Source organism: Misgurnus anguillicaudatus, chromosome 22 (assembly GCF_027580225.2).
Source record: "Misgurnus anguillicaudatus chromosome 22, ASM2758022v2, whole genome shotgun sequence".
In the NCBI taxonomy this organism is placed as follows: Eukaryota; Metazoa; Chordata; class Actinopteri; order Cypriniformes; family Cobitidae; genus Misgurnus; species Misgurnus anguillicaudatus.
Window position 1 is genome coordinate 41803618 of NC_073358.2, and position 19036 is coordinate 41822653.

The 19036-nt window shown below is 38.0% G+C and overlaps 1 protein-coding gene and 1 pseudogene across 1 annotated transcript; both read right to left on the bottom strand.

Moving 5' to 3' along the window:
• Positions 1–11686: 11686 nt before the first annotated feature.
• LOC129439867 (chemerin-like receptor 1) lies at positions 11687–15726 on the bottom strand. Its single transcript, XM_055198726.2, has 2 exons — positions 15216–15726; positions 11687–14428 (listed from the first exon to the last, which is right to left on the bottom strand). The coding sequence occupies exon 2, from the start codon at positions 14397–14399 to the stop codon at positions 13320–13322; it is 1080 nt and encodes a 359-aa protein (XP_055054701.2). The 5' UTR covers positions 14400–14428; positions 15216–15726; the 3' UTR covers positions 11687–13319.
• Positions 15727–16234: 508 nt separating this feature from the next.
• On the bottom strand, positions 16235–19008 carry LOC129439866 (chemerin-like receptor 1; annotated as a pseudogene).
• Positions 19009–19036: the final 28 nt, after the last annotated feature.

Sequence of the window (19036 nt, forward strand, 5' to 3'; positions counted from 1 at the left end):
GCATATTTATTTAAATATCCACACAATAACATCCACATTGTCATATAACTGTTGAGGGTCAAATTTCTAAACTTACTGACTGTATTGGGGAAATAAAAAAACAATGCGTGTGCATAATCATTTGGAACGTGGTGTATGGAAACAGGAAGTCAGAAGTGGATTGAGGCCAATATAAAGAGACAGATGGAGGGAATTCAGAGAGTGTAAACACTGGACTGTAAAAAAGCCAAGGAGATAAGTGCTTTTGATTAAGGATTATGAGGGCAAATATACATTTTAAAAATAATTAAGCTCACAGATAAATCATTTGTAAACAAAATTTCACAATATTCCAAAAACATTTTTTTTATTTTTTAAAAAAGTTTTTAATTTCAGTTTCACTGTGACTTTAAGCTCAAATTGCACATGGCAATCTCCTCATGCACCTCTGTATAGAGCCTCCTCCCATTACAGAATCGTTGTTTATATCGATTGATGATTGGTTGCTTTAGCTGGAAGGTGGGGCTACTGTTGCCACAGCGGACATATTAAGCAATGCATTGTCCCCTGTTCAATAAGAGTGCTCAATCTTGTTATATCCAATATCTCTGACAATACAAATATTAACAGATAGCAAGTTATACATGAATATAACTAATAATTTAAATATTCAATATACTCCACTTTCCAACAATGTCTAAAAGATACCGGTCACACTTTTTCCCTTCATGCAACTCTGCGGATCGTGGTTCACCAAACTCTGATGTGGCAAAATGCAAAACTTTAGATGAAAAGAGAGTAAATGACTCAATTGAAGGCATCCTTGTCCCAATTCTGGCTTTATGGTCATAGTTTTGTTCTTGTCAGCCGATGTGTGTTATGTGTAGCAAAAGGTCATTGTTGTTTGTTGACTTTGGCCATGTGCTGTTTTCTCTCTCATTCCCAGACCCCACCCCCTCATATCCTCATTAATGATCTTGTTATTGGGTGTGATTTCCTTGCAGGATGGTGCAGTACATCATGAAACAGAACTTCGTCGTGCCGCAGAAACAAAGCGACAGCTTCGTAAGGAGAAAGAAGAAAAGGCTCAACCACCATCAAAATCACTACCTACCCCTGCCCACACTGCATCAAAGTATGCAGATCGCGGATTGGCCTTTAGAGCCATCTGAAGAACCAAAAAAAGAGGACAGTCATACTCGATTCGAGTGACCGCCGATGATGCCCTCATTAGTTCTCCCCTATTTAATGCCCTTGTGTTTGTATATTTTCAGTTTAAAGTTAAAGGGCGTTTTGCAGGTAAAATTTTTCAACGAATTTGTGCAATTTGCTTGTTGATAATAAACATTTAAACTGTTATCCATTGTATTTTATGTTGTTGGGTATCACAAAACCCGAAAAAGTATGAAAAAGTACAGTGGTTTGCAATGATTCTTCTTTCCCTCACAACGCACTGTATGACGTCACGCTGGGGAGAGAATTGACCAAAGCCGCCTTGAGAGCATTGAGAATGACTATAGAAAGACAAGTAAAGTCAGATAGATAGATAGATAGATAGATAGATAGATAGATAGATAGATAGATAGATAGATAGATAGATAGATAGATAGATAGATAGATAGATAGATAGATAGATAGATAGATAGATAGATAGGCTAGTATAGAGAGATAGGCAGACAGCCAGATAGCATAACGTTAGCATATCTTCGTGTAGAAAGTAAACAAACAATTAACATACTCGTGCATGCTGGCTTGAGGGGGTCCATGATCCTGCCTGAAATGAGTGTAACTTTATGCGATCTTCAGCACAAACGGTTTTGGCAGCATATCTCTAATCCTTGAAGGTGAGTGAAGCACGTCATGTCTGTTCGCGGGGACCAGCGACCCAAACGCACTTACTTTCTTACAGCCAGTAGCGGAATGGCAATCGAGAGAGTCGGGACTTTCCCGGTGGGCCGACCTGATAATAGCTATACATTTCGAGTTATATTAGCAACACCGTCTGGCGGCGTGATGTGCGTCCGGTTCCCGCAGCCCGCTGGTCAAACTGAGCAGCCTTTCTGCTCAACAAAGTATATAAAAGTGCTCAACCTGTTCGGCAGGTCCAAACATGTACAGGATTTATAAAAATACGGTGATCAATGAGCGGTTCCTCCTCAAATGGCATAGTCTGGCGTGATGTAAAAAGCCGCCGAACGCCTGTTTATTACAGTATGTATGCGGTCGGATCCGAGTATGCTGCAGCTGCTGACTGCTGCCGCATATAAAATGATTGTGTGATTCGTTATAATCGCATAAACAATATAACAAAGCATCCTTTTATTTCACAAAACAATATATTTGAGATATTATTTGATAGACTAGTAAGTGTGGATTAAGGATGTTTAAAAATCTCTAGCCTGGTGGTCAGGACATGAATGGATCAAATCAGCAGATTTGCGAAGTTTTATTTATCTCCACATATATCATAAATAATAATTAGCAAGGTAACTTTGCAGTATAAAACATTATATATTTCCTACGATGTATATATGATTTCCAAATTATATACGTAAGTATTAAACAGCAATAAATGTCTCATCTATCTCTATGGCTCTGGCTGAGTCTTTCTCCACTTCTCCCCAACGTGACGTCATCGCAGAATTGCGTTAAAAAAAGGTTAATACCAAAAACGTAAAAAAAGTGGTCTTTAAGACCATTTTTGAGACATTTTAAAAATTATACACATATCTTGAGTGATTTATGTACCCATCAATCGACAGTTGTGGTAAACCCGCAACACACACTTTAAGTCTCATTGTAGTGAATTATAAAGTCAAGTCTTCAGACAAAGTTTATTATGAAGTTTATTGTTAGTTTGGGCTTGTCTGTCTTGTGTTTCTTTGCAATGTTTTATGTTGTTTGCCCTTTGTGTTCATTTCCTGTTTTTATTTTTTCATCTCCCAGCAAGCAAAAACCGAGATATGAAATGACGGCTAACAATAGACCCAATTTAGTTTGGCTATGAGTAACCCACTTCTACCTTAAATAACATTGAATTTGGTTACATGCTGTGTGGTATGTGTGATATTCCAAGATAAGCAAAGTCAACGGGTGTTTAATGTGTTTGTGTCACCAAGTGACGATCTGTGAGGGCGGAACCAAAAGTGTGTAAGATCGGTTCCGCCCGGCGATGGTTCCGTCAGGACGACTGAGACAAAACACCGGAATTCCCGGGGTTTCCCCAAACTCTAAATCAAGCCTGATATCGTTCAGGTGAGAGCGATCAACACAGCGATCGCTGATAGGCTGAAGAGGAGAGAAGGTTGAGAATATAAAGAGCTTTGAAGATGTCAGATGTTGTTGTTGGTGGCATTTTGTGCATACGTTGCTTGTGCTCGTTGCTACGGTGGAGATCGGCTGGGTTGACTCACATTTATCCCTCAGGGAAGACGAGAGGTTGGAGACGTTGGAGTAAGGAAGTTATCGTGTGATTTGGATGTGGAGAAGCAAACACGACGCTGTTGGATGTATATTGGGAAATCGGTTGGACAACCAAGCGTGAGTAAACAATCACAACAAAACGCTCTGTGTTGTTCAGAAGAGGAGTTACTGTCATCTTTTTAGGGGTGTTGAAGGTTACCGGCCCTGCGGAGATTGAATGCGTAGGTGAGCCGAAGAAGTAACCAGGAGACAAAGCGGGGCGTTGTGGAACATATGTACCTGTGAAATCTTTTCTCTTTCTCTGGCGTGTACAACGCCCAACCCGCCTCTCGAGCAGCCAAGACCTAGGCGGCCAAGCCTTAAACCTCACGTGGAGTGCGTGTGCAGAGTGTTGTGGTGAGTGACTTTTACCGTGTGTTTCACTAAGTTTGCTGTGTGTGTGCTGTATTGACAGTAAACGAAGCCACCGGGGCCCTGTGCAGATTGTGCGAAGAAAATAGCATGTTGAGCCCCGAGCCAGAGGAGAGAAACTGAATTAAAGGCCCAGTATTGTGAGTAACCTACCTGTGTTTGCAGCAACGCCTCGAAGAGGACCTAGCCGTGTCAGTAGTGAGAAACCCTTTACCTCTGTCTCCCCGGATGCTTTGGAGTATATTAAAGGCCCAGTATTGTGAGTAACCTACCTGTGCAGCATATCACTTACCTGTGTTTGCAGCAACGCCTCGAAGAGGACCAAGCAGTGTCAGTAGTGGGAAACCCTTTACCTCTGTCTCCACGAATGCTTTGGAGTGTATTAAAGGCCCAGTATTGTGAGTAGCCTACCTGTGCAGTATGTCACTCACCTGTGTTTGCAGCAACGCCTCGAAGAGGACCAAGCAGTGAGAAACCCTAGTGTCAATAGTGAGAAACCCTTTACATCTGTCTCCACGGATGCTTTGGAGTGAACTAAAGGCCCCAGTGTTGTGAGTAACCTACCTGTGCAGGGTATCACCTTCCCTCTGTCTCCACGGAAGCTTTGGAGTGAACCAAAGGCCCCAGTGTTGTGAGTAACCTACCTGTACAGAGTGTAACTTACCTGTGTCTACAGCCGTGCCTTGTGGTGGATCCCCTGCGTCCAGTGAGGTCGAGACGGAGTGACCTGAGGGCCAGAGAGAGACAGAAATAACGGTCAGATAAGTTGTGACCCGGTGCTAGACCAACATTGATTGTGCTTTCCTTGTTTTGCCTCCAGGAGGAAGCGGAGGGCGCCACGAGTTCAAGAAAAACAAGGAAGAAGATCCTTGGCCCCCATCCCCTGGTCCAACTCGTCCTGGAGGCGAAAAGATTGTTTTTAAGCTGCCCTTCCCCTTTTTCCCTTCCCTTTTTAAATATTTAATAAAGATACCTTTTAATTGTAGTATACTCGTCTGTTTGGTCATTGGAGTGGTCTTGGGAACCTCCTCGAGGTGGAAAGTATAGAGGGGCGTGGCCTGTTAGCTATCTCGGGTCCGCCCCCGCTGTGACATTTGCTTTCATTTGTTTTAAACATATACCATTGTCTATTCTTGGGCTATGATAGATGTCCATTAGACTTTCACTGACAGCCCAAATTTAGCCTTGTTTTAGCCAGAATTGCTTGCTGGACCCTCATTCACTTTTGAATCAGCACACTGTTACACACAAACTATTTTTGTAAATGTGCAATGACATTAAAGAGTGCATGGATAGATTAATCTGTACACAGTGCATTGACTGAAATAAAAGATGCAGTCATGTGTGACAAAACAGTGTGGCTTGCTTCCTTCTGCATTCTTGAAGATTAAGATATTAAATGAAAAAACGCATAGGCCTAAGTGTCAAAACCACAAAGCATATACTGTATTAAAACACATCTGCATGCATTTTTGCCATTTATATGACCCTGATGTCAGACAATGGTAAATAGTTCCTCAGATTAGTAATGCTGTCTCCTAACAAAATATGTAATTTACATTTAATAGATTAATGCTAATCTTTCTTTTTGAATAATTCTAAATGGTATGAATGCCATTGTGTTTGGATATTGAATGTCTCCAATCTCCAGTCTCTTTATTAAATGATGTAAACATCACTTAATATTTAGAGTTTTGGAAAATCTTAAAAAATCTTAGATCAATAAAAGTTTAAGCAGGGCTTTGAACCAAATTTTTTCCCAACTGGTTCGTTCTGAACAGAAACAGTATTTTAACGTTTCCAGTTTTCGATTTAACCCTAAAATTTACGTTAGAACAAAAAAGTTCCCGAACCGGTTAATAACGTTCCATGTCAGCTCTCTATCTTGTCATCAAGCATTAAAAAAGGCTACATTATGTAAGCGGCATGACTGTAATTCTGACATGCTTACATTTGTCAGCATTATACAATAATTAAGACAAGGACAATTTCTGCCATGTCATTTATTAGAAAAAGAATACTGTGGTATTTCAATATCATTTTGTTTGTATATGTCCTGTCAAGAACAGAAACATTGTTCGCTTGCTTTTTGAAACGCGTCTCTCCGTGTATGCACTTTTGAGTGCATTTAAACACGCGCACACACACAGACGGAGGACGAATTCTAAACAGCGCTTTGGGAAGAAGCAGCCTAAACCGTTGCTCCACGTAAAGTGAAAATTACGTTGTTTTTCAGTGCTTTATTCGTCAAATGTATTTTAAGGGAAATTTATTTTTAGGGACGTTTGATTGGAGTTGGACTAGACACATTAAACCGCATGTGCATCTGTGCATACAGAAAATTGCTCACATTAGCGACTTTTTGTGGTTAAATTGTTTAAATTAACTTAAGTGTTAACATTTGCAAGTCTTCGAAACACGTGCAAATTATCAACTTTCTCTATCTAAATGTGCATATTAATCCATGAATCGCATGTGAGCCGAACCGTGGGTCGTGATATGTACGGATCACGGATCAACTGCGATCTGTTACACCATTAATTAGTATTAAAAAACAAACATCTTGAGATATTTGGTAGCCTACAATATTTTCCCTGTATGATTGAGCATGAGAGACTTGGGTTTGAGTAGGCTACTTGCGGGTAGCAAGCTTCTCATTTCTCCGATGAGTCAACGATGACCACAAGTGAACTTCACCAAGTCATATTGCTCAGAAATCTGTTCAAAGAACAGAAAAAAATAACAGTATTAACCGTTTACCATTATTTTAAATAAACGATTCTGTTCCAAAACATATACTTTTTTTTATTTTCTGGTTTCATTTCTGTTCGTTGCAAAACATCAAAAGTTTCTGATTTTCGTTTTCGTTCCGTGAACCGGTTCAAAGCCTTGCTTTTAAGTGTATAAAAAACTAAAACATTCAAATCAAATGAACTTAAAATTATCATTACATGTTCTAAAATCTTTAAACTCTGTCAACTTAAAATTAACTTTAATAAACTTGCTGAATTATATTGAAATTACTAGAAATTTTAAATTAAATGTACTCTTGTTTTAGTTCATAATACTTATTTTTTTTTAGTACAACAACTTTCCTCCAATTTTTAAGTAAATTTAACTCGTCCGGGTTTACAGCGTATATAGAACAAAGAGAATGCAGGAAAAATGACGCATCACCATCAAGCTTATAAAAGGAAGTTACATGTATCATCATCTAAAAATTCACAGTATTAATAATATTCGTCTTCAATTTGTTGCAGAAAGAAAATATCACTTTTCTTGACAAATGTTTGCCGCTCTTATGAATTTGTGTGTGTTTATATGCATTATATGTATTTTGCTTGATGGTATACATACATGCCTTGTGTTCCTTTACTGTTAAAAAAATTGCACAAGCAAGACCTTGTGACATTTAATTCCTGAATAAGCACTTTCTTCATGTGACAGAATGTCTGTGTGTCTCAGAAAATGTTATGTGGATAAACAATGCAAGCCGAAATAGTAGCTGTGATTGCTGGGATTAAATGTATTAATCGGTTATGCAAGCCCTAAGGGTCACCGAGGTCTGCATTACATGTTTCCTTTATTTTGATGGATTTAGTTTGCCTTTCACTTTTATCTATTTTTAGACTTTCGGTTTCCTATTATTTTTGTAAAATTCTATTGATTTCCTTTTTAAGGAGAGACACCAAGCCATATAGAAATCAGAATATTTAAATTACGTTACATACATTTAATCATTTAGCAGATGCTTTTATCCAAAGTGACGTACAAATGAGGTAACAATTGAAGCAATTAGAACACAAGAACAGCAATATATAAGTGCACTACACAGTAAAGGGTTCATTTTTTATGGACAGAAAAAAAAGAAAAGATATTAAACTTTGTATTTGTAAGTGAAGTGTTGGTGGAAAAGATAGGTATTTAGCCGATTCTTGAAGATGGCTACAGAATTAGCAGATCTTTTCACAACCGGAATATCATTCCACAGATATGAAACAGATCCAGGTACATCATAGTTATTATTTTTTAAGATGTCGCTCGTTGGCAAAGTAGAGGGATCTATAGGGTACATAAGTCTGTATAAGCGAGTAAGGAGGTGCTGACCCAGTGGTGGTTTTAAAGGCCAGGAGCAGAGATTTGAATTTGATACGAGCTGCTATAGGAAACCACTGGTACCTGACAAAGAGTAGTGGCGTGTGCCCTCTTTGGCTCATTGAAGGCCACTCTTGCATGTTTGGTTGTGCATGGGAGTCTGCTTAAAATAGGCGCTTAGGCTGAGTCAACCATAAGTAGGGGAGTGCCGGGCACAACCTAACGCTTTTTGGTTTTGGCTCAATCATTCAAAAAAATATTTGAGTTTGATTTATTATATTTTTACACAAGCAACACACACATCTCTGCTACAAATGACCATTTGAAGTTTTTTTCTATTACTTACCATTCTTGGACAATTACACCAAATGTGACAGAAGTGAAAAAACACACACACACACACACACACACACACACACACACACACACACACACACACACACACACACACACACACACACACACATTACAACATGTATGTAGCCCGTCATGTGTGTGGTTCCTTTTTTCCAAATATGTGTCCTACGCCTCGAGAGATCCTGTGTGCATCACATGTCTTGTCAAAATAAGTGCCTGCTGCAGATGCGTCTAAAGGGTTTATGATAAAAGAGACGCTGGCGTTTGCCAGATACTCGCATAATCTCATGCATAATCAGAGTTTACTGCTAAGGGAGTGTCTTGCGTGTATTTTGTGAACAAGAGCGTCTCTTTTATCATAAACGCCGGTTTTGACGCGTGTGCAGCAGGCCCTTATTTTGACAAAACATTTGATGCATATGGTTCACGTGACCCAACAAACACATATTTTGAAAACGCAAGCAACACACATGACACTCTGAACACATATTTTGTTCACACCTCTAATAACATGTCTGTGAGCTTTCCAGGCAAACACTCTGGGTGTGAATCTAGAAAAAATTCCCTGTACTGTGCGCATGACAGCAGACAACATCAAAATGTGTGCTTTGGGCAATGAATTAGTTCTTTTGCCCATAAGACAAAAAATCAATAGGTAAGCTTATCTTATTTCCTCTGGTCAGATTGACACTCAAATGACTTTTTAAACTTTACTTAACACCAGATTAACTTTAAACCTCGCTTTTAACCATGGCTTAAGAAGCATTAGTCACTTTTACCGTAATTTAGAAGCTGTGTTACTCCTGAAATTGAAACGCAGCTTTTGTGGGGTTATCCCTGCATGAAATGCAGTGGGGTTAGATGGTATGACTACAATTATGACTCGATGATAAGCAACAGACAGCCAATCAGAAACTGAAAAGCATGTACCTCATATCACAAACTGTGTGTGCAGTCACCTAGCACACAGTGTCGTTTCACAGCTTAAGAAAAGCGTAAAAATTATTCTCAATAAAAAACTTATAAAAACTTCTGAACTGTATTTAAAATAGTCTCAGGGCCTAAGGAAGGTTTTTGTTACGACCTGTCTTGTCACTGATTAGGAAAGCTTGAGACCAATTTTGGCAAATGCCAGAGGGGCCAAACCACATACACATTTTTTTAAATGTGGGCCATTATTTTTATACCCGTATTACATTTTATACAGTGTATTCATAAACAGACCCGTGTTTCCTTCTCGTGTTAGCAAAGTTTGTTCACACCTTTAGTTACCTAACTTAATAAATTAATTTGTTCTCGATAATGATTTATTAAACTTAAAGTGAACTGCTCGTGACTGCTCATCCGAGGGGCACTACTTCAAAATATGTGTCTGGGTGTCATGTGTGTTGCTTGCAATTTCGAAATATATGTTCGTTGGGTCATGTTTTGTCAAAATAAGTGTCTGCTGCGCATGCCTCAAAACCGTTTATGATAAAAGAGACGCTGCACATTCACAAAATGCACGCAAGACACTCCCTTAACAGTAAACTCTGTAAGCGTCTCTTTTATCATAAACCCTTTAGACGCATCTGCAGCAGGCACTCATTTTGACAAGACACATGATGCACGCATGATCTCTCTCTGCGTGCAGAACACATTTTTTTTTTTTTTAAATGAACCACACACATGACGGGCTACATACATGTTGTGACAAACTTCGCATTGAGCGCCCTCGAAAAACGGTCTCTGGCCGCCACTGGATCTGACACAAAAACACAACTGAGTCAAAACCTCAGGTTTATCCTTGTTTTATGTCATGGTTAGTAAGATGTCATTGGCTTTCCCTGAAAGTATAAGTAGCAGTTATGTTGAGCCAGTGTGCTGTGGTGTGTGCGAGCAGGGTGTGGTGGGCCGCTTTGTGTGAGAAAATCCAGGGCCACATTTTACTTCCAATCCTGACAGATAGAGAGAGAAAGAGACTGCATTTGTGCGATTGATTGCATTTTCCATCACTTGTCCGCTGCAGAAATCAATATTTTTGGGGTAGTAACTGTTGATGTTTTTGCACTTAAAAAAAATATTAGGCTGTTTTTGTAAGTTGTCACACTTGTTCCCATTTCAAGAAGTTATTTGCACTTTAGCACATTTCTCGATTCACAGCTCTCGCACCATTTCACACCCAAACACAGAAGCATCTCTACAATCAGCATTTTGCATTTCTTTATTTATATTTGTATATAAGTTTCAGTTCATAATTTTTGACTTTATCAACTTAATTTTTAGTTTGCCTTTAAGTCCTTAAAAGTCTGTACATGCTGTTGACGAAACTATACACTTCTGCATAAGAAGCATGGTTCAACATTTCTCCACTTCATGCAATACATTTGATGCATGTGTATGACACTATTAAATGTTTGTGTTTAAAATATAGTAAAACTTAATTCTCGTTCTCTCAATCAGAGTAACTAGGAACTACGCTGATGGGCATCCCACACTGGATGAAATATGGGAAGAAAGTTTACGTGGTGCACTTTGAAGATTTAAAGCGTGACCTTTAATGGTCCTCTTTTGGGGCTGGAGGTTTCTGAGGACCGTCTGTTGTGTGGAATGACAGAAAGACAGGAACTCGAAATGCTCTGCCCTGAGAAAGTTAGAATATGATGCTTACACTGCAGAAATACATGCCAATAATTCAAATATTTCCTTCATTGTTGGCCTTTTCATAAAACATTATATACTCCAGATCCAAAGTTTACAAGATCTCTCTTTGTCAGAAAAATGACTTTACTCCATTACTCAAACTCTGTCATGAGTTGGCACATCTACTCAACCACAAAGCAGACACAGATAAAGGGGAAGAACAGCAGTCTGGAGACAAAGTGATGTGGAATAAAATAAAAATTATTTATTGAATAATCTTGAATTCTCAGTGATGTAAAAACAGATTTAGCAGATGTTGTTATTCCAAGCACAGACAGTGAAACGCTATTTCACTGAAAAACCTTGAGATGCTATTGGTGCATGTGCAGATAATACAGCACCTAACTTAAAGGAATAGTCTACCCTTTTGCCACACCAAACTATGCCACCACCTCAACCCAGACAAACCAATACATACCTATCTTTTTTCAATGCGTGCACTGTACATCGCATTATGAATGTGTTAGCATCCAGCCCAGCCCCATTCATTCCTATGGTACCAAAAAAAGTTGTATTTTGTGGCACCATACTTATAACTCCTCATGGAACAGTCTTTAAATAAGGAAAACATGGAAGTGTTTGGTGGCTTCCCTGTTTGTTACCATAGGAATGAATTGGTCTAGGCTAAATGCCAACACATTCACGACGCGCTGCACAGCGCACGAACTGAAAAAAGATAGATATGTATCAATTCGTCTAAGCTGAGGCAACAACATAGTTCAACATGGCAAAAGGGTAGACTATTCCTTTAAGATTAAACAGCAATATTGATAAAAAATGAATGATAAAACAAATTAACATAGCAAATTAAATTAGTATATAAAAATTAGTAAATTTTAGTAAATACATATATACAGTAGATAAGAATATGTTATTTAAAATAAATGAAATACTGTAATAATTGGAATAAACAAAATACAACATAAATGTATTTCTCCTCTCAGACAATACACAAACAAACAAACAAACACACGCAAACACAGCTTTGCTTAAAAACTCAGACCTTTCAGCCTTCAGTGCTTTTTAGTACAAAAACAGCTACAGTATATGTACATCAAAAATCCCTCAAATTATGAGTCAAGTATTCAATAAATGTATGTACTATATCCTATGTCTGATTTGCAGTTTTCTTATTGTTTTCTTGATTTATATAGAGCTCCTGATTTTTTTGTTTTGACTGCACTAAAATTGTCTCTTGCGTACTTTCTTGGTGAGGTTTTTACATAACAAATCAAAACAAAGCAGTTGATCCTTTGTTGACAAACTTGAAGATGAAAAACAGAAGCTTTTGGCAATAACAGATTTCATGATCCATTTACCCCATTAAAATTACAATAATCCCGTTATAGAGTTTATAAAGCAACAGTTTAGAACTTATAACAATATGTTTTGAACACCATGTGGGTAAAAATGACAGACGTTTCATATTTAGGCAGACGGGTAGACAGATACATAGGATGTACAGTATACACAAGTGTAAATACACAAATAAAATAAAAAATGTAATGCTCATCAGAAAGGCAACAGCTTATACATCTGATCTATACATACAGCTTAGACATTAAAAGATAAAAAGTATATTTTTAATACAGTTTGAGTCAAATTCTTTTCATTTGTTTTCAACAAAACTAAAGTGCTATTGTGAATGTATTTTATATGGAAATAATGTAAGGATTTTCTACCAAATGTAACACCATCCTGTATCATGTAATATATATCTCAAGGGTTTTTCCTCCTAGGATTTTTGTCCCTCCTGGTTTTTCTCCTAGGGGGGTTTTTCAACCCCGGGGAGTCAGCCGACATTGTTGTAACTTAGCACCCTCTTTTATACGTTACATTATTTATACGCTCGTTTGTAACGTTTATTCATAGCCGCTGAATTTTGCTGCTTGTGTTGTCTGTCGATTTTTCTGTGTTTTCCCCTGCCTCAATTAATGTAAAGCTGCTTTGAAACAATTACCAATTGTGAAAAGCGCTATATAAAACAATTAGAAAAAATATTTAATATTGACATCAGTAAGGTCATGTCAAAGATTGAAATTAAAGAGAAATCAATGATTGAAATTTGATGCTCTGATCTCTGCTGTGTCTTTACCCTAAATTTCACAGACAGGGGCACAATTAAAAATTAGGAACGCACTTGACAGTAAAGCAAATGAAATATAATGGTTGTCACAAGATTTTTTACACAAGAGCGTCCTCGATCTGGGATTTACTAGTTTGGGGGTGATGTTATGGTGTTGTGACAAGTTTTACTCTAAGTATCTGAGTTTGTTGGAGAAATGTATCCATTTTTAGTTTACAAAATCTTGGCTTACATACCGTTTATAACTGCTCTGTTTTGTTTCATATTCTCATAAATGTTTACATTTTCAGACAGCAGTGGACAGTCTATCCCCAGTACTGGTAATAGAAGTTCCTTTGAAACCGCTTCGGGTCTCCTCATCGATGGCACTTTCAATCTTTGACAGGAATGAATAGCATTTCTTCTTTAAATCCTTGGCCATAAATGCATATAGGAATGGGTTTAGACAGCTGTTTAAGATGGCAAGAGTAGCGGTTATTCTTTGGGCTGAGTGAATGGCTGCCTTAAAGGCTTCGCTACCCTTAGATGCACCAAACTCTATCATAGCAACAATATGAAATGGCATCCAGCAGAGGAAAAAAGTCACAATCAAAAGTGTCATGATCTTGTAGGGCTTGTTGGATTTGGATAATTGGTTTGCCCTAAGTTTGCAAATCAGGATGGAGTAGCAGAAACAAATACTGAGCAATGGGATTAAAAAGGCCAAAGAAAATCGAAGGAGCACAACAGGTTGGTGATTGTGATGTCCCCCGTATTTGTTGTAACATACCGGTTTTGTTTTCACAATAGCAATTTCTCTGAATTTCAGTGGTGGTATACTAAGCAAAACCGACACGAGCCAGGTCAACGCAACAACAACCGAAGCCTTGACTATAGAACGATGATTCTGGGCCCATACAGGAAACTTGACGGTCAAACAACGGTCCACACTTATAATGACGAGAATGAAGATGCTGCTGTACATGTTGAGGAACATTATAAAGGATGTGAACTTGCACATGAAGAGGCCAAAGGACCACTTGTTTGTAACTGTATGGACAATGGTTATAGGGAGGGTACTGCAGAAAATGAAATCAGATAAGGCCAGGCTCAGGTACCAAGTGGTGTTAACTGACTTCTTCATCTTAAAACCAGCAATCCAGATCACCGCTCCATTTCCAATGATACCAAGCAGGAAAATAATCACTTTTAAAATAACTGTGATTACACATATTGTTTCCCTGCATTGTGGTCCTGACACGCTGGGAGGGCTTTCAGTGACAGAGTCATAGTCAAAGTCTCCAGAGCCTTCGCTGCTTGAGTATTCAGGAGCATCTGTGACTTCTAGAGTTGAATTCATGATGTATCCATAGCTTGATTTAAACATTTTGTTAAAACTGAATGGACAGGAATGTTCTGTAATATAAGCAAGAGTCAGTTTAGTGTATTCTTAGTGAACTCAAAGTATATTTTTTTAAAATATTCTCTTATAGCTTTTACGTAAACATGCAATAAGAAGTACGACTGAGCAGACAGAAAGGGTTTCAACACTATCTAACACAATGATGGCATTGAGGCATTTGTATAACCACAATTGTGAGTGACTACCACTCACACATACACTGTCATGTATTTAGCATTGATAGCCAAACTTTCTTGCTGAAGTGTGTATGTATGTCAATATATTTTAGAGGATATTTCTCATCAAGACACTTATGACAGATCAACAAAAAAACAATGTTTGCAAACATCTTCCATTGCTTCTTATTTTTTCTTAACCCTTAACGGTAAACACTTCTAAACTTGTTGACCTCAAAAAGATGGTTTCCACGAAAATAAAAACTTTTTTTACTACAACTGAAACAATGCAATTAGCCAGACAATAATATTTTTGCTTTTCTTTTAGCAAATATTTTTTATTTTATTGTGTCAATATATGTTTTTCTTTCAGTTTCAAACCACAAAGTTACAATCAAATTTAAAGTAAACACTTTTTGAATATTCAAAGAGACCAAAATCATTCACAGTTTGACAAGTTTGTTCTGATAAGTATAATTTTTCTTATTTGGTCTTATAACAAAATTATGCACAATTCTGAATACAGCGCTTGCTGATAAAAGCATGAACATGTTAGATGCGTCTTACTTCATCCAATGATCAAAAATGCATTGCATATTCTTATTGCATCTATAGAATAACTTACCTCACAAAGTATTGCAAGTCTCACAATGCAGCTTGCAATGTATTTCTGCTGCAGTTTAGTTTGCTGATACGATACAGTGCAGATTGTGCTACTGGTCAAAATGTTGATACTTAGTTCCTCTATGAAGATGCAATCAATTTCACAGAAATGAGACTGTATATGGTCACACCTAACAAGTCCCCCTTTCAAATCTCCTCGCACCATCTAACATTTAGTGACTTGCTGGTTTGAGGTTAAAACCTAAGAGTGCATTGCCAATATGCATCAACAACCATACTTAACCATAGTGAGCGGAGATGGGGTGGGGATGCTGCTGTGATGAACGCCACAATCCTTGCAGTCAAAGAATAAACATTTATTAAAGATTTGTACAATTCATGTTTCAGTGATAAAGATACACTCTAAAAAATACACCACAAAAAAACTGCATTGTAAAGTATAATAACTTCATATTTCAGGTAAATTTAATGTGGTGCCACACACTGCAAAGTGCTAAATATATGAAGTCCACTTTATTATTTAAAGGTGGAATACGTAGAATTTTTACAACTAGATGGCACCAAAACACAATAACATCAAATCACGTTAACGGATAAGGTAATCAATTGCGTTTGATGACATTGTTTATTTCATTATGTAAGTTTATATGTGATGTTCAAAACGAAATTGTTAGTCATAGATGTTACAGTATTAGTCCAAATTCGATGGTTAACACAGCACAGAATTAAAGGCGGAGTCCAGATGTTTGAAAGCCAATGTTGATATTTGAAATCACCTAAACAAACACGCCCCTACCCCAATAGAATCTGGACCTTCTGTTGATAGACCCGCCCCACACATACTCAACCCAGGCAACGATGACGGTTAGTAGACACGCTCCTTACTGCTGTTTGGCTATATGTGTGTTTTGGGAGTCAGCCCGTCTCCTTTTCCAAAGCGTTTTTCAAACATCGTGGACTTCGCCTTTAAGTTTTCAACTTACAATCTACAATGATTTTTCACATAATGTATTGACAGTACAAATCTCATTGTGAAGTGTCTTAAAATGACCATTTATAATGCTGTACAATACCTCTTGATGTGCATATCGTCCGCGGGAAGACGCGCTGATTACAGTCTACACACTAATGTTGTGATCAATATAATAGCATACGTTTTTGAAGGATTACAAATCAAAACAACGCACCCATCGCGTAAAACACAAGGAGGATCAGAATCTCTGTCTAGTTAAATGTTGTCGCGAAGCTTTCTCCATCCAGATAATGCAACACCAAATTGATCCTCATTCTTTCTCTCGTTTTATTCCAAACTCTTCTTGGGTCGTTTGGTTGGCCCGTACGCTTACGGGAGCTGTCTTTGCTGACACAACCAGCGGCAGACGGTAAAGAGTAATCCATAAATTCATAAGCAAGCGCGTAGCTCGACAGGCGCTAACGCATAGTTCCGCATTTGTCGACACTGGCTGCGTCCGAAAACTCAAGGCAGTGACTTGTTGCCTTGCTGCCTCATGAGGCAATGACTTCAGAGGCATGAAGGCAGCTCAGAGAAAGGCTTTTGGACGCACTTCAAAGGCAGCGTGTTTGAAATATAAACAGAGAGCGCCTTTGTGATAACTATATTTGAAAACTACAATACTAATTTCTCGCTAGAAATGCAATTAAAATGTGTAAAGTGAAATTCTACCTTTATTTACACTAAATTTGTGCTCCAGTCGCTTCCTTGGCCGCCATTTAAATTTTTTCGAACTCGACCACTGTTGTCATGTGGTTTTTACGTCAGTAAAGGCGGTGACAAAGGGTCACATGGATATTAACATCATTGACAGGAGACTGCACTGCCCCGTGTCAATGTTTTGAATGGCAATTTTCTCACGATTTACAAGTAGTTGAAAACATTACAGATATTGATAGTAATCAGCTGGACAAAATAACACTGGCCTAGTGGTTTTTGGACATTTTACTGCAAATATCTTACAAATTCCACCTTTAGACCAGGGGTTTTCAAACTCCATTAAAATTACAATAATCCCATTACAGAGTTTATAAAGCAACAGTTTAGAACTTATGATGTTATGACGTTACTTATAATGTTTTGGGCAGCATGTGGGTAAAAATGACAGATGTTTCTTATTTAGACAGACAGGGAGACGGATACATAGGATGTACAGTATACACAAGTGTAAATACACAAATAACATTTTTGTTACATTTGTACATATTTAAAAAACAAGAGCATCCTCAATCTGGGATTTACTAGTTTGGGGGTGATGTTATGGTGTTGTGACAAGTTTTACTCTAAGTATGAGTTTGTTGGAAAAATGTATCCATTTTTAGTTTACAAAATCTTGGCTTACATACCATTTATAACTGCTCTGTTTTGTCTCATATTATCATAAACGTTTACATTTTCAGACAGCAGTGGACAGTCTATCCCCAGTACTGGTAATAGAAGTTCCTTTGAAACCGCTTCGGGTCTCCTCATCGATGGCACTTTCAATCTTTGACAGGAACGAATAGCATTTCTTCTTTAAATCCTTGGCCATAAGTGCATATAGGAATGGGTTTAGACAGCTGTTTGAGATGGCAAGAGTAGCGGTTATTTTTTGGGCTGAGTGAATGGCTGCCTGAAAGGCTTCGCTACCCTTAGATGCGTCAAGCTCTAATATAGCAACAATATGAAATGGCATCCAGCAGAGGAAAAAAGTCACAATCAAAAGTGTCATGATCTTGTAGGGCTTGTTGGATTTGGATAATTGGTTTGCCCTAAGTTTGCAAATCAAGATGGAGTAGCAGAAACAAATACTGAGCAATGGGATTAAAAACGCCAAAGAAAATCGAAGGAGATACGGAAGTTAGGTGATTGTGATGTCCCCCGTATTCGTTGTAACATATCGGTTTTGTATTCTCAATAGCAATTTCTCTGAATTTCAGTGGTGGTATACTAAGCAAAATCGTCATGAGCCAAGTCACCGCAACTACAACCGAAGCCTTGACTACAGAACAATGTTTTTGGGCCCATACAGGAAACTTGACGGTCAAACAACGGTCCACACTTATAATGACGAGAATGAAGATGCTGCTGTACATGTTAAGATACATAATAAAGGATGTGAACTTGCACATGAAGAGGCCAAATGACCACTTGTTTGTAACTGTATGTACAATGGTTATAGGGAGGGTACTGCAGAAAATGAAATCAGATAAGGCCAGGCTCAGGTACCAAGTGGTGTTAACTGACTTCTTCATCTTAAAACCAGCAATCCAGATCACCGCTCCATTTCCAACGATACCAAGCAGGAAAATAATCACTTTTAAAATAACCGTGATTACACATATTGTTTCCCTGCATTGTGGTCCTGACACGCTGGGAGGGCTTTCAGTGACAGAGTCATAGTCAAAGTCTCCAGAGCCGTTGGTGCTTGAGTTTTCAGGATAATCTGTGACTTCTAAAGTTGAATTCATGATGTCTCCATAGCTTGAAGTAAACATTTTGTTAAAACTGAATGGACATGAATATATAATTCTGTAATATAAGCAAGAGTCAGTTTAGTGTATTCTTAGTGAACTTAAAGTATATTTTTCTTAAATAAGAAGTACGACTGAGCAGACAGAGAGGGTTTCAACACTATCTAACACAATGATGGCATTGAGGCATTTGTATAACCACAATTGTGAGCGACTACCACTCACACATACACTGTCATTTAGCATTGATAGCCAAACTTTCTTGCTGAAGTGTGTATGTAGTGTCAATATATTTTAGAGGATATTTCTCATCAAGACACTTATGACAGATCAACAAAAGAACAATATTTGCAAACT